Here is a 17,068-nt window from a genome sequence, read left to right as displayed (position 1 = left end):
GAGGAGATCTGATTGAAACGTAGAAAATTCTGACTGGCTGCAGTGAGGATGTTTCCCCTGGCTTGGGTGGGGGAGGTCTAGAACGAGGGGTCATCGTCCCAGGATACGGTGTAGGACATTTAGGACTAAGATGAGGAGAAATTTCTTCACTCAGAGGGGTGGTGAACCTGTGGAATTCTCTACCACAGAAGGCTGTGGAGGCCAAGTCACTGAATATATTTAAGAAGGAGATAGATAGATTTCTAGACACAAAAGGCATCAAGGGGTATGGGGAGAGCACGGGAATATGGTATTGTGATAGAGGATCAGCCATAATCATATTGAATGGCGGAACAGGCTCGAAAGGCCGAATGGCCTACTCCTGCTCCTATTTTCTATGTTTCAACTCACAATGAGGAATGGTCATTTGCAGGAGGTACAGGAGGGGTGTTGGCGCCTGTGGGACTATAACCCAGCATGCATCACTGCTTTTGGGAGAGAAGGAAAGAAAAGTAATGGGGAATGTGGATATTGGTGAAGTTGGCTGGAATGAGTTACTGATTTCAGCAGTGTGAGGAAATTGAATTAACGTCAAAAGACGGTCAGCCCATTCAGCATTTCTACCGTTCCAACCTGTTATGTTAACCCAGCCTCTTCACATTGGCTGGCTCCATGCTCACACTCACTCAGTATGTTTAAAAATATTGGAAAGTGAACAGAAATCAATGGGAAAGTACTAAAGTGAATTATTGTATTCATGCTTTTGAAGGAGATTCTGATGGTAAGACTTGCTTTTTTTTTTAAACTGCAGATGTAGATTATTCACCCACATTGATCTACTGCCCCATATGGTGATTATCACTTGACTGTACATATATCATACAAGGTGACCTATGTTAAATATGAAATGTATCCACACATAGCTATATAGAACCTGTACCTTTCTGGGATATTTGATTAGTGTCCACTGGTACTGAGGTACCAAATCTTCAAACATTTCACTGAAGGTTTTTTTTTGTTCCTGTTTTTCAGAAAGTCTGAGATGGCTTTGGGTTACACTATTCCTCGAAAGAGCAGCCTCTCCTCTGAAAGTAATAAAACGTTTGCAATGATTGGCCACTGTACGCTCCCTCAAGGAGATTCCACTAGGTTGGCAGGAAGATGGAGTATTGGAAGCTTGCTTCTTTTTAATGGTAATGATTTGATAAGAAATGAAAGCTTTTCTACACTTTTCTAATAATTGTTCTGTCATAGTGCATAGAAGTTACAACATAGAAACAGGCCATTTGGCCCAACCAGTCAGTGTTGGCATTTATCCTCCATGTGAGCAAATATTCCTGATCACATTTATCCCCATATCCTCTTAATCCCTTCAACCCCTTCAACCCCTTTTCCTTCATCCACCTATCTAATCTAATTTTGAATGTCAGCATAGTTTCTGCCCCTAACCGCTAACATTGGGAGTATATCCAGTCTCACAACACAGTGTAAAATAGGTTTACTTTCCTCTCTGTGCAAAATCTCTTACATTTAATCTTGTATCTATGGCCCCTCGTCTAGACACCTCACCTATTAGAAACAGTCTGCTTCTATCTACCCTGTTCCATACTTTCATAATGTTAAACACTTCCATTATATTGCCCTGTAATCTGCATTGTTGTAACAAAAAAACCCCACAATTTTTCAAGCCTTCGTATTTGTATTTCCTTATACCAGGCAGCATCCTGGTGTTATACCCTCCTTCCTATAGTGTGGAGACCAATACTGCACACAGTACTCTAATTCCCTCTGCTGTCCCACAGCACCAAGCCTACTTCATTCAGAGTTTAATTACTGTTGTTATTTTTACCAACATGTAGCCCCTCACACTTACTGACATTGAATTCTTTCTGCCATTTTTTAGCCCATTCCCTCTTCTTATTAATGTCCCTTTGCAGCTCCCTTTGGTCTTCTAAAGAATTAACTATACCTCCTATTTTAGTATCATCTGCAAATTTTGACACCACTCCCTCCAGGCTTATATCCAAATCATTGATGTACACAGTAAACAGAAATGGCTGCAGAACTGAACCCGGGGGACACCATCACCCACTTCCAACCACTCTGAGAAACTGTCCTTAATGCCTGATCTGTTTTCTCCCTTCTAACCAATTGTTTATCCAATTTTTTTTTATTCGTTCATGGGATGTGGGCGTCGCTGGCGAGGCCGGCATTTATTGCCCACCCCTAATTCCATACCCCTTAACCTTCTCTAACAACCTCCTGTGGCTCAAAGGCTTTCCTAAAGTCCACATCCACTGCATTTCCCTTAGCTACCTTGTCTGTTACCTCCCCAAGGATGGTCATCCCTTTTGAAATCCATGCTGGCTGCTTCTGACTATTTTCTCTTTATCTAGCTATGTGGTAATTTCATCCTCAATCAGAGACTCATTTAAAAAAAAATATTTCCCTACCACATGTTAAACTAACTGGCCTGTAATTACCAGGATTAGCTTTGTCTCCCTTTTTAAAAATGGGTACTATATTGGCCACTCTCCAGTTCTCCGGCACACATCTGCATTCAATAGAACCCTAAAACCAATTTCTACGGCCTCATCTCCCTCACGATTCTAGGATGTATCCCATTGGACCCTGGCAATTTGTCTTCTCTTTAGCCTAATTAACTTTTCTAAAGTGTTCCTTTTATCCATCATAATATCACTCTTCTCGCTTTCAAGCACCAGGATTCACCTCCTCTTTTTGATATTCTCTTTTAATAAAGACCAATGCAAAGTACTTATTAAATATCTGCCATTTTCTGATCACCTTCTATAAGTTAACAATCCTCTCCTCTCAGGAGTCCCACCACACTTTTAAAATTCTCTTTTTACTGATATACTTGTAAAAATACTTTCCTGTTCCTTTTGATTGTTGACATTTTTTTTCTCTCATTCCTTCTTAGCTGTTCTTATCCAGCTCTTAACCTCTTCTTATGTTCTCATATTCTTTAGTTTTTTCATTGTAATTATTCTTATAGTTCATATAGGTGCTTTTCTTCAATATAAATTGGTTTCTAACCTCTTTATTTATTCATGACATCCTAAAAAATTTCCTCCTTTTTTTGGAATATACTTATTCTGTACCTTTGCAATTTTTTTAATGAACATCCTACCATTGCTCCTGTGTGCCAATTGTTCCTTCCACCTCCCCTAATCTTATCTGGAGTTCTTGTTTTTGTATTGACTTTTTCCCTTTCTAGTTGGACTACTCTTAAGGTGCTCACCCACATTTAGCTCATCTAACTGATCTATTTTATTACTCATACCCAGATCTAGCAACACCTCCGCCCATGTAGGTCTACTGAGGTGCTGCTTGAGGAAGGAGTCCTGTACACATTTTACGAATCTCATTCCCTTTACTCCCTCTTTGTCCTAGTCGATAATTAATATTTCTCAGGACAGTAGTTTTGTTATTCCTATTCATCTCTCTAATCTGACTGCATATATGCAGAGTTCCTCTTCCATTTGCAGTCATACTGCAGAGTTCCTCTTCCATTTCCTTCCCTCAAGTATGCTTGTCTAAATCATTTCACAACCTTCAGTTCTGGATGAAATATGTGAGAATTGTTACAATACCAGTTAATTGTTTTCCACGGCCCAAAACAAAAGTAAAACTAAGCTTTCATTATTTTACCACAAATGGTTGAAATATAAGTGAATACAAATATTTTAGTAGACTAGTTAGTTCCTTCTAGTTGGGGCTTTGGGCAAGGTTGGGTTCAGTTGTGATTTTGCACTTACTCTCTAGGCTCACAATGAAGAATGGTCATTTGGTTGAGATACAGGGGGGCTATTGGCCCCGGTGGGGACTGTACCCCAGCTTGCATTTATCATCTTCAGGAGAGACGGGGAAAAAAAGTAATAGTGAATATGGATATTACTGAACCTTCATTGTTTGTGAATTACTAAAGAAATAATTTGTGAAGCTAAGACATAATTAAGGCTTCTCACATGCCCTATTGGGGAAATAAAAATAGAAAATGCCGGAAATACACAACAGGCCCATCAGCATTTATACAGAGAAAAGACAGATAAATGTTTTGGATGTAGACCTTTTGTCAGAGCTCTGTAATATGACTGAACAAAACAAAGAAGGGAGAGAAAAGAGAGCAGTAAGGCAATGGGATTAAAAGGTTGTAAAAATAACTAAGCAAGGTGGTGAAAAGGTCTGAGTAAAGTGTACTCAAGAACATTGGAGAAATAAAAACTAAAAATTGCAAATGCAGGAAATGTGAAAATCCTGGAAATATACAGATGGCTCACCAGCATCTGAAAAGAGAATTAAAAGGCCAACATCCTGGGTGCAGATCCCTCCAGAACTGTTTCTGATGAAGGGCCCCTTCCTCATAGATGCCAACAGACCCAACCTGCATCTCCAGCACCCCTTGCTTCCAAGAAAATAGAGGAGATACCCAAGAAGTTGCTCAAGTTAGTGGTTCCCTTGTGAAAGATGAGATACTGGCCCTGAAGCCTGTGATGATTGTGGTTCAAACAGTATAGGAGGCCAAAGATGAAGAGGTCAGTATGGGAGTAGGAGGGGAGGTTGAAGTGTCAGGGCTACAAGGTGGTCAGGTTCTTATCTGTGGACAGAATAGAGATGTTTGGTAATGCAGTCAATTAATCTGTATTTGGTTTGGGCAGTGTAAAGGGGATTGTACTGTGAACAGATACAGTGTACTAGTTCAGAGGAAGTACAGGTAAATTGTTGTCTCGCATGGAAGGAGTGTTTGGAGCACTGGACAATGTTGTGGGAAAAGATGAATGAACAGGTGTTGCATCTTGTACTGTTGCATAGGAAAATGCCTGAGGAAGGGCACGTGGAAGCTGGGTTGGTGGAAAAATGAACAAATGTATCATAGGGGGACCACTGCCGTGTTTTGGGGGTGGGGGGGGACGGGGAGGAGAAATGTGCTTGGTGGTGGGACCATGTTGTAGGTGGTGAAAATATGGAAAATTAGCTGATAAATGTGGAGACTAGTGGGGTGGAAGGAGAGGACAAGGGAAAACACTGTTGTGGTTGAGAGGGTGAGAGATGAGACACAAGAAGCGAGGCAGTTATAGTAAAGGGTCCTGTTTACAGCAACCAAAGGGAAATACACACCGACGAAACAGGAGGACATTTTCAGAAACTTTAATGTGGAAAGTAGATGGATCTAAGCAGATATAATGGAGACAGGGAAACTCGGAAAATGGAATAGAATTTTACAGGAAATGTGATAGGAAGAACATCACCCAGGTAGCTGTGGGAGTCTGTGGACTTGTAATTAGGTGTCTGTGGAAATCCAGAAATGGAAGCTGAGGAAGAGAAGAAAAAGAATTTTTTTTTGAGGGGGGGACTACAAATTTAAGAACTTCCTTTTGTTAAGCTTTTGATAGCGAGCAAAGGTTTGAAGGATTTTCTAGCAAATCCCTGGCTACTAGCAGAGGACACTGATTTTTTTTTATTCGTTCATGGGATGTGGGTGTCACTGGCAAGGCCAGCATTTATTGCCCATCACTAGATTGATTCATGGGATGAGAGGATTGTCCTATGAGGAGAGATTGAATGGAACGGGCCTATATTCCCTGGAGTTTAGAAGAATGACAGGTAATCTCATTGAAATGTATAACATTTTTAGAGGGCTTGACAGGGTAAGATGCTGAGAGGCTGTTTCCCCTGGCTGGAGAATTTAGAAATAGAGGTCATAGTCTCAAGATAAGGGGTCGGCCATTTAGGACCGAGATGAGGAAAGATTTCTTCACTTAGAGGGTTGTGAATCTTTGGAATTCTCTACCCCAGAGGGCTGTGGATGCTCAGTCATTGAGTATATTCAATCCTGAGATCAATGGATTTTTGGACACTAAGGGAATCAAGGGATATGGAGATAGGGCGGGAAAGTGGAGTTGAGGTCAAAGATCAGCCATGATCTTATTGAATGGCGGAGCAGGCTCGAGGGGCTGTATGGCCTACTCCTGCTCCTATTTCTTATGTTCTTATGTTCTTAATTGCTCTTGAGAAGGTGGTGGTGAGCCGCCGCCTTGAACCGCTGCAGTCCGTGTGGTGAAGGTTCTCCCACAGTGCTGTTAGGTAGAGAGTTCCAGGATTTTGACTCAGCGACGATGAAGGAACGGCGATATATTTCCAAGTCGGGATGGTGTGGGACTTGGAGAGGAACGTGCAGGTGGTATTGTTCCCATGTGCCTACTGCCCTTGTCTTTCTAGGCAATAGAGGTCGCGGGTTTGGGAGGTGCTGTCGAAGAAGCCTTGCTGAGTTTCTGCAGTGCATCCTGTAGATGGTACACACTGCAGCCACGGTGTGCCAGTGGTGAAGGGAGTGAATGTTTAGGGTGGTGGATGGGGTGCCAATCAAGCGGACTGCGTTGTCCTGAATGATGTCGAGCTTCTTAAGCGTTGTTGGAGCTGCACTCATCCAGGCAAGTAGAGAGTATTCCATCACACTCCTGACTTGTGCCTTGTAGATGGTGGAAAGGCTTTGGGGAGTCACTCGCTGCAGAATACCCAGCCTCTGACTTGCTCTTGTAGCCACAGTAGTTATGTGGTTGGTCCAGTTAAGTTTCTGGTCAATGGTGACCCCCCAGGATGTTGATGGTGGGGGATTCGGCGATGGTAATGCCATTGAATGTCAAGGGGAGCTGGTTAGACTCTGTCTTGTTGGAGATGGTCATTGCCTGGCACTTTTCTGGCATGAATGTTACTTAAAGCTGATAGATTGATTAGTTAACTCCCTCAGGCTGTGAACCTCCCATTAGGGTTTTGGGTGAATGCCAGTTTGAAAGTGCAGTCGTCACAATTTGAATCCTGCGTCATAAGGTGCTGTGGGAGTACATGCAGCTTCAGTATACACTTGAAGACTGAAAAGGTTAAAAAATTGTCTTCTGCGTGCAGAGACTCTTCACCCAAGGCCCATTGAGACTCCTCACCCCCCTCCCACTATTCCCATATGAGCTGAGCCCCCTGACTGAGAAAAATCATAACCCTGCCAAATAGTATGAGTTGTTTGGGACCTTGAATGTATATGTATGTGCATGGTCAGTAAAATCTATCTAGTAGCAATGTACCATGTTATTCTGCATTACCAGAGAAAGTGGAAATTCTCAATTAACCCAATACTGTAATAACAAATTATAAAGTTATATTTTAAAAATAAGAAATTCTTCAGCATTTACGCTAAAATGGCTCTTCTGCTAATCTATATTTTATTATATTAACGCCAGAGTAAAGATTATCACATTTAAACTTCGTGCATTGAAAATATTTTTTTTTGTAAATAACTTTACTGGAACTCAAACATGCATTTTATAATAGGTGCCAGGATAGGGCCCGAAGAGGCTTATTACTTGTATGTCTGTGGGCCTGACTTTACCTCCATTATGCCCTGTAAATATGGCAAATCACAAGCAAATTACTCTAAGTATGTTAATCTGGAGATTCTGAAGTGTGATCAGATTAAAGAACTTCTCATGAAATACAAGGAAGTGGACACTGGCCCTCTAGTGGTGAGTACAACACTCATACCTGACTTGGTTAAGTCCAGTCGCAAATGGTGTGTTTAAATGTACAGTTGTGATTTGACTATCGGCCTAGATTGCAATATGACCAGGGGAGATGAGGAGAATTATTTTTTTAACGCAGCACGTTGTTACGATCTGGAATGCACTACCTGAAAGGGCAGTGGAAGCAGAGTCAATAGTAACTTTCAAAAAGGAATTAGATATAATCTTGAAAAGGAAAAACTTGTAGAGCTATGGGGAAAGAGCAGGGGAGTGGGACTAAATGGATAGCTCTTTCAAAGAGCCAGTACAGGCACGATGGGCTGAAAGGCCTTCTTCTGTGCTGTATGGTTTCTATGACTAGTTTGCATAATTAGGTAAGGAATTTTGCCATGACTCCCCCAGTAGTTCAGTCAGTTAAACTGGTGACCTCTGCAGACCCAGAAGGTCCCAGGTTCGATCCATGGTATGTGCTGAGTTTGCTGTTCTCACCCTGGGGCGCTATAATTGGTCTCCGAGCGCCTGAGTTATGGTGGGGGAAATTAGCCAGCATTACAACTCCTGATCGCTATTTAGTGAGCTCCACTGGAAATGTGCGTGTGTCAATGTGTGAGAGTAGCATTAAGTTCGGTTGTGATGCTTTCCTCCTCTCCATAGTTGAATAGCCTGCCAAAAGTCATTGTCTAGACTCACCCATAAAAAGATGGTTGCTGGAGCTAGGTATCGGAGTGCAACTGGTGCCTGTGGAACTGTACCCCAGCAATGAGTTGATGGCCTAGATTTTCCACTTGTTAATCTTGGCAGTAACCCACATGTTAAATAGGTTACTGTTGGGTTTAAAATAACACCAATTGGAAAATCTAGGCCAGTTACTTCTGCAGAAGAGAGGAGTGGAGAAAAGAGGAAAAATAAAATTAAAAATCCTGTAAGATTGTAATTTGAGCTTCATTTCTATATTAGAGGGTGCACTATACAAACTCCCTTAATCCAGTACACATATATTCTGTCTCCCAAGATGTCATAAGAGTAATTTGAGTCATGACATGTGGTGAGTGTAGCAGGCTTGGGAGGAACAGGTGACTTTGGACCTCTGGTTCCCAAAGCTCTCCACCAATGGGGTTTTCCTCGCCTCGTGTCTGAGTCTGTTATAGACTAATTGATAGAGATCGATTGGAATCAACAACTCCATTATCGTTGCATCATGAGACTACCTGGATGGTAGAAGGTGAACTAGATGGACCTTGGTCTTTTATCGTCTAACAATTCTTACGTTCCTATGTACACTGCACACAGATGGCAGTTGGTCTCGGCATGCCTCTCTCCCCAACTCCCTTCCTCCATCCCTTTCCCCTCTAACACACTCACTCACATGGTCTCTCATGCACTCACACAATAAAACCAAGTTTCAACCGTGCAATAAACAATTTATTGTTAAAACTCATGGGATAGATTTTTATGGCCTCCTCTTCCCTGGTGCTGGACAGGGTCAGCATACCCGTAGTGTGCTGTGCCTGTTCAGGCTTGGGTGCAGTGGTATTTCCTGTCCCAGGCTAGTAACATTGCCCTGGGGTAACCTGCAGCTGGCCACCTGCTTCGGGCCTTTTGGTTACTGCTGGAGAGGCCCCAAGGCTCGAACATCTGCTTGGTAAATGCACAAAAATTTCAAAATTCACCTTTGGGCTCCCCTTCATTGTGCTACTGAGCCCCTTTAGATATTGCAGCCAGAGGGCAGTTCCCAGCTCAAGTCCAACGCCAGCTTCTTAGAGTGCCCCTGTGCCTTGGCATCCCATCACTGTAACTACAGGAAAAAGAGGCACTTCCTCATTAGCCTAGCTACGCTGGGTCTGCACCAATTGCAGGGCAAAGGCACCACAGGGGAACCCCCAGAAATCCCAGAGCTATGTAAGGGGGCAGAAACCTGGAGTAACAGATCTCTGCCCCCATCATGGGCATTCCCTGGCAGCAAAGGTCAGGAAAATTGGTCCCAATTTAAAGTTTAATTTTGTCCCTGTTTGATTCCCCTGAGTTGTATGTTGTTTTATTGCTAGAGGATTCGGTGTGTCCTGATGCAGTTAGTTATACTCAATTTATACCAAAAATCATCCACAGCCCATTGCTCCTGAATTGGGGGTACTGACACCTACCCAGAGGGAACTAGTGGTAGAGTGAGTTGTCCCTGTAGGAGTGTTTCCTTGTGCATGCAGGAATTCCTCTGATGTCAATGGGACATGAAATGATTTACTTATTTCCCATTCTATTCCCCTGATCCCCTCCTTAGCTGTGGGGAAGCATTGGTCTTCTGCACAGTACATTGCCCAAACGGCATCGCCGAGACTCATAGACGTCCCGTAACTCAATCACTGCAATGACTTACCATTTATACAATGCCTTTAACGAAAAGAAACTTCCCAAGCTTCACAAATGGCCGTAAGGAAAACAGACACCAGGCAAGGGAGCAATTAGGAGGGGTGACTGATGGCTTGATCAAAGAGGTGTTACAATGAAGATTTTAAAGGCTGTGGAGAGACAGAGAATTTAAGGAGGGAGTTTCAAAGATTCAGGACCATTTGTACAGTTAACACTTCAATTTATATGTGATGGAGAAAATGTTGATGTATATTTCACATAAAAGCTTGATGGCTGTGATTTTTTTTTTGCAGGAGAATCTTGCTATTGTTTATAACCCAAGATGTCCTGCTCAATATACGATCTACGAGCCAGTTATTCGACTCAAAGGTCAGACAAGAACTGTATCATCACAGAGGCCGTTCAGCTTGAAGGATGTCCAAAGCAATGTGGCGGAGCCCCAGCAACTAAAGAGCTTGCAGCCTTTGGAGCACCAAGAACTTCAGCGCATCTTACACAAAATTGGAGGAACCGGTGCATTCATCTTTCTCTTTGCCAGAGTAAGAGATAGTCATTCTTGAGTTACTTAGCAATAGCTGTTTTCCAATTTAATTATAAAATAGCGTGAGCTCCTTCGCAGCACTGTTGATTAGTGCACTGCTCAGTGTGGAAGTGAGCCAGCTCCTGATCTGTGCACAGTTAATTGATTTCAGATGGGATCACTGAGGTGGGGGGAGGGGGAGAGTTACAGTTTGGCTCAGCATTCTGGCACTAGGGAAGGAAAAATCACTCAAGGTTTCAACTCCTGAACACTGTCCACCCTAACATTGGGTTAGCACAGAGTTTGGCTTGGCTGGTCAAGTAGTGTGATGATGCTCACCCTCCAAGTCGTTATTCATAGAATGATACAGCACAGAAGGAGGCCATTCGGCCTATCGTGCCTGTGCTGGTTCTTGGAAAAAGCTATCCAATTAGTCACACTCCTCTGCTCTTTTCCCGTAGACCTTAGGAAGGGAGAATTGGAGGCTTGCAATGACCAGTTCCATTCAGTGCCAAAGTGTCCCCATCCCATCTGTTCAGCTGCCGTTGGGTGACAGCAGCGCTGGCACTGCTGAAACGGACTATCAGGCGGGCACGCAGTCTGTATTTTTGATGTTCATTATGCACATTTGCCTCTTGTCTGATTGGTCAAACCCACGTGTGTATGTTATTTTTGCGGTTGATGTGGTAACGCCATGAATAATGGGAAGTGTTGATGTGTGAACAATCGTGACATTGCCTGTGCACGTACAAATATCAGCGGGATGTTTATTAAACGAATCGATGTGTAAATAGATGCAGCTCCAGCTGTGTTTTGGTTCTCAATTATATCACACAGTGTGCCGAGTTGGACTTATTTTTCACTGTCTGAGACCTGGGTACAAATCCAGCCCTAGACAGGATGGCAGGACTGGGTTCATGTATGAGCTTTGATGGTGATGTTCAGCAGGCTATTCAACCACATGGGGGATCACGGACAAGCTGGCTGTCTATGCACATGCACTCCTGCACCGTGGCCACACCCCTACTAGCATTCAGTGCAGCCAACGTAGCAAAGACCAGGAATTGAACCCAGGCCATCCTGCTATGTATGGTTCAGCTGTTCATAGGATAACATTTTGCTTGTTACTTGGAAAGCAAGTGCTGGCATTTACTTTTACCAATAAAAATTGTATAGAATCATAGAAAGGTTACAGCGCAGAAGGAGGCCATTCGGCTCATCAAGTCTGTGCTGGCTACGCCGCCGTGTATGCACATGGTTTAGAAATTACCTGTTGCATTTCTGTTTGGAAGATGATAAAACAGTTGTGTTTTCTTTCATTCTAGTCTGTAGAGATTAGTGACTGTGAAAAGACACAAGCTCTAGCACTGAAAATTATACTTACTTTGACAAAGTATAACCAGCAGAGAATCCAGGAAATGGAGAGCTGTCATGGCTACGCTATGATTCACCAAGTGCTCATCAAAATGAAATGTATTGTAGGCTTCCACGTCTTAAAGGTATGAAGTATTCTCTACATCTATATTCTTGCTGCAATGTCCCCACAATTGGCTCAACATAATTTTCATTAAAATGAGGCTGCATATAGTGACACCACAAGTCCCGGCCAGAATTGGGTAATTCGCCCATCAATTACGCCCGGAGATCGCACTGCCGTAAGTGACTGGGATTGATTTTACGCATGTAATTTGTATTATGTAACTATCCTCCACTCACTACATTTTGCTGGAGAAATAATCCTGCTGTACTCGGGAGACTGCTGTAGTTCACCAGTAAATTAAAACCACAAGTCCCTCCCCGCCTCCAACTCATTGGCTGACACAGCGGTGTTAATATTCACTCTGACAATTTTAAGGTAGTGAATTTCAGACATAATTTGGTAATGATGGACAGTTTGTCCATGTTACAACTCAGGCTCAGTCTAGTTGTCTTAACTGTGTTCCCTTTTGTTAAAAGTGAAAGACAGCACTAAGGATAGTATCACTGATAGGTGGTTCAGGCTCCCATGTCCTGATCAGTCTCTTTTTTTTCTCTCTCTGCCTCCACCCCCCCCCCCCCCCCCCATCTTCAGTTTTTCTTTCACATGTGCCTGTTGCCGGAGCTCCTATACATGTCCATATTCGGGGCCGCAGCCCAGTTCACAGCAACAAGATTAACCCCATCTCTTACCCAAGGTAGAGGTGTGTCGGTAGAGGTGTGTCCCAGCTCAACTCCAGTCCCTGCTCCCTCCCAGCCTAGGCTTCAGGTCCCAACTTCTCTCGTATCTGCATATCTTGCAGTAGCTTCAGGGTGGCTGCTCCCAGCCTGGTTCCAAGATCTATTTCTGACCTAGAACATGTTGCCTGTCATTTTGTTGCATGTACTATGCCTTAAAAAAGGTTAAGAATAGAAATGAATTAAATATATATGAGATATTTACATAAGGGAAATGAGATAGAGAGAAGACAAGAAAGAGGAAAAGAAAAATAGTTGGAGAGATACAAAGATGACAAGAAAAGGAACATGTGATGGATAGAGAGAACGAGGAAGACAAAAAATGTGAAACAGTAAACAACAATTCCTCCACAGATGCTGCCTCACTTGCTAAGATTTTCTAGCATTTTTTGTTTTTATTTTATATTAATAGAGAGAGAGAGATGGAAAACATTACAAATTGAAGGTGAAGCAAGACAATTTAGCCTTAAATTAAAGCCCTTCCTTAAAGCTCCAGAGGGCAACAACCAACCCTGCAAGACCCCTCTCTATCTGGACAGGACTCTCCCGGAGCCAGGCATATCCCCAAATTATCTTGAGCCCCCCTCCCCCCACTAAAAATTGCTTTGTTCTCAATAGGTGTTCTAGTATACTAACAATCCCAACATGCCATTGTATTCTCCTCTAAGTACAGTATGACAAAACTATGCAGTGACTCCACGAGATACATGTATACATTCTCAGAATAAATACAATAATCTTAGGGTTATCTCTACTCTAAGGTTTAGATTGTAACCTTCAAATCTTTTCCTGTATATGCTTTTTTTAATGAGAACTTATAATACTGTAATTATATGCGACATGGTTAATCTTCTAGGTTGTAAATTGTGGTCCTGAACAGACAGTTGTATGTAGGATCACAAAATTAATGCTTTTAAAAAAATATTTTTCAGACTTTACTCGATGGATGCTGCAGTGCTCCAGTCCTTAACTTTAATGAGTCCACAGGTCAATTTGAGATTGACGCAGAATCCAGTGCTGTAATTCAGGATGTGAAGCTGTTGTCGGAATTGTTACTGGATTGGAAGATTTGGTCCAAAGCACAGGTTTTGACTTACTTTCTGATTCTCTTTGTATTTGTTGCTATCGCTGTAAGTTCTGGATTGGAAGCAGAATTCCCAATTTGCACAGAGCAACAATCATAAACTAATATTATCCAGTTGTTGAATAAACTTTATTTCCTGTTATTGGAGAACTTAATAAGAGAAGTGAGAAAAGGGTACTCAGTCTGTATAACTTGCAGTTATCCAGCTCTTGTCAGTTCCTGATGGGATTTTTCTTCATTTTATTTCCATAATTCCTACACTTTTATTCTACTCTTCAATGAATCCAAATTTCATTTGGATGCTTCAATGGCGTTGTTATTTAACAACTCCGCTGAAGCATCTGGTGTCAGTCAATTCTGTAAGTCAGTGATCCTCAAGTGCTGTATTATTCCTTATCTTGTGTTTTATTTTCCCTCAATTTATAATGTCCTCTGATATTTGTATCCACGTTTTACACAGTGCCTTTCTATATCCACCTTATTCATTCCTTCTGTTAGTTTGAGTCATATTTTCTGCTCCAAATCTATTTTTGTTCCAATGAGAATAAATGTAACTTCCTTAGTCCCTTTACAAATCATTGATCAGAAACCTGGCATTCTTCATTGCCACTCTACATATTTCTGACCACACGTGGCCATAACACCATCAGTGTATTCTCACTAACAAGATGTCAGTAACAGTTGCCTTGATATATATTCGGTGGACCTTTTGCGCCCCAATATTTTGTTTTCCTTTTCAATTGCTGTCATACTCTGTGACAATGCTTTCTCACTAGGCCTATTTCTGGCCCAATACTTAATGATTGTTCCTAGCATTTTAATCACGTTTGTCTTCACCGTACATTTCCAATTGTTTAATGCCACTTACAATTCACCTGCCCAGCTGTTTAATCTCTACAGATCTCCCTGAATTTTATTCCACTTCTCTCACTATCCTGCTTCCCATGCCATCTTCAAATGCCTAGATTTCTGTCTGCTCAAAATGCAGCCAAATAGAATAGCATTGCCCGTAATATTTTTATCTTGTATGGATGGCGCTGCAATGCATTGTGCCATGGAATAATAGGATGTGGGTTTGTAATTGAGAATTCCCATTTACCATGAGTTGCCTGACTCAGCCATTCTGGAGAAAATCAAAGGGGTGAGTCTCATCAGGCAACTGTCACATAACACCTAGCAGTCAGATCAAACAACTCTGGTCGTAGAGGCTTAGAACCAGGCTGACTGCTCCCCATCTGCACAAAGAATGGCAAAGGAGACCTTAAAGCAGGAGGTTTTTTTAAAGTTATAAAAACTATTCAGATATGTAATTGCATGGAATTACATAGAAATGCATAGAAACAGGCCATTCGGCCCAACTGGTCCATGCCGATGCTCCACACATGCCTCCTTCCATGCTATTTACTTTGTCACCCTATTAACATATCCTTCTATTCCTTTCTCCCTCATGTGTTTATCTAGCTTTCCTGTAAACGCATCTATGCTATTCATCTCAACCGCTCCTTGTGGTAGCGAGTTCCACATTCTCACCACTCTCTGGGTAAAGAAGTCTCTCCTGAATTCCCTATTGGATTTATTAATGACTGTCATACTTTTATGGCCCCTAGTTTGGACTTCCCCGCAAGTGAAAATGTCTCTACATCTACCCTATCAAACCCTTTCATAATTTTAAAGCCCTCTATCAGGTCACCCTTCATAGATAGCTTTTTGGCAACCAAAGGTATTAAGGGATATGGGCCAAAGGCAGGTATATGGAGCTAGATCACAGATCAGCCATGATCTTATGGAATGGCGGAGCAGGCACGAGGTCGCTGAATGGCCTACTCCTGTTCCTATGTTCCCTATGATTCAGTCTGTTTTCTAGAGAAAAGAGCCTCAGCCTGTTCAGTGTGGTCTAGTGCAAGGGTGTCCTGGCAATCTGGCCTTTACAGCCCAAACAACTCAGTTCTATTTGTGCTTATATTTTTTATTAGCTGCTGTGTGCTCGTTGAATTTTGTAGCCTTGAAGAGTTGGAAAGGGGTGTTTTTAGTGCTGTTGCTTCATTGGTGAATAAATCCTAAACCAGAGCTCCAAGATCAGTTAGTATCAGCAACCTGAGATATATGAAAATTAATAGGAACACTTTATATGTGGTCCTTATGAGCAGCCCATGAAGATAACAGCTAGCACACACCTGCTCCATTCCATTCTGTTTCAACTAATTGCAGCAAAAACTTTCCTGGAAGAAAAGATTCTTAAATTGTATAATCGTGATTACAAGTAAATGGTGTTCTTCACATGGTCTTCATGTAGTTGACTTTATTCTTTAACTTTTTTGCACACCTGAATGTCATCTAAATAAGTTTTTAGATGGGAATTATGTACAGTTTTAACTTTGAGTACTCCTATCAGTGTAGCTTGCATTATTAAAATTGAATACAGCTGAGTTGAGTAAACTAACCACGCATGCTTCAAATTAAGTACTCCTTTTTCAAGTTTGATTTGCGGTATGGAGTTCACCACTTGAAGTAGAATCAAGACTACTGATCTATTGGAAAGATTATCCTTTTCTTTATGTAATATTACCGACCAGCTCAGCAGCACAAACTCGTGGAGCGTCACAACCAATTGATTCTGGGATCCTTCAACCATGGTTGTGAAGAGCAGGCTGCATTCTGTTCATCAGTGTGAAAGGGTGAGTTTTCTAATCATGCCAAGGCAGCTACCAACAGTGTGTGTATTTATTTTGAAAACAGAATGGTGTCTGGGAAACGCTGATGGCAACTCTTGAAGTGCTCATTAGAGTCAATCATCCAGAGCAGATGTTCAATGTCAAACAGCTTCTAAAGGCTCAAGTGGTTTATCGCTTCCTCTTGACCTGCCAGGTTCTTCAGGTATGAACTGTATTACTTTTTCCAAATTCCCCCCCCCCCCCCCCTTCACTCCTGTTTTCCTGAGTCTTGCTGGGGTACAGTTCCATGGGTACTTGTACCTGTTTGGTACCTTGCCCAAGTGATCATTTTTCATGTGACTTGACAGTGAGTGTTGACAAGTCATTAATTGTGGAACAGATCACAGCTGAGCCCTATCCTGTTCTCTCCTGACATCCATCCAAGTGCATTTTCCAGCAGGGGTCACTGATGGTAATCAGGAGTGGAAACACTGGCAGTTTTTTCCCCCTCCCAGCCAGTGATCCCACTGCTGTCCTGGCTAAAGTACTGCACAGGAAGCTGAGATAGGACCTTCTGCTTTGTATGGCGTAGTACAAGAATGACCTCTTGCTCACTAGGTAATTGTAAGATCTCCTGGACCATATAAAGTCTAAGTACAAGTAACTTAGACTGAAGGGAGATGGTAACACTACATTTAGTATAATGGACATGCTTTGACTAGCA

General features: G+C 42.2%; 1 protein-coding gene across 2 annotated transcripts in view; it reads left to right on the top strand.

Annotated features, from left to right (window-relative positions):
* Positions 1 to 17,068, top strand: part of lyst (lysosomal trafficking regulator) — a 258,955-nt gene that overhangs the window by 169,555 nt on the left and 72,332 nt on the right. For both annotated transcript variants that reach the window (XM_067984126.1, XM_067984127.1), the window contains exons 15-20: positions 1,012 to 1,172; positions 7,324 to 7,514; positions 10,169 to 10,414; positions 11,721 to 11,894; positions 13,542 to 13,694; positions 16,430 to 16,567. In XM_067984126.1, coding sequence (XP_067840227.1) covers positions 1,012 to 1,172; positions 7,324 to 7,514; positions 10,169 to 10,414; positions 11,721 to 11,894; positions 13,542 to 13,694; positions 16,430 to 16,567 — 1,063 coding nt within the window. The remainder of the gene's footprint in view (positions 1 to 1,011; positions 1,173 to 7,323; positions 7,515 to 10,168; positions 10,415 to 11,720; positions 11,895 to 13,541; positions 13,695 to 16,429; positions 16,568 to 17,068) is intronic.

The sequence above is a fragment of the Heptranchias perlo genome, chromosome 5 (genome assembly GCF_035084215.1).
Source record: "Heptranchias perlo isolate sHepPer1 chromosome 5, sHepPer1.hap1, whole genome shotgun sequence".
Taxonomy (NCBI): domain Eukaryota; kingdom Metazoa; phylum Chordata; class Chondrichthyes; order Hexanchiformes; family Hexanchidae; genus Heptranchias; species Heptranchias perlo.
The sequence above is the reverse complement of the archived record's forward strand: the minus strand, read 5'-3'. Positions and strand labels throughout refer to the sequence as shown.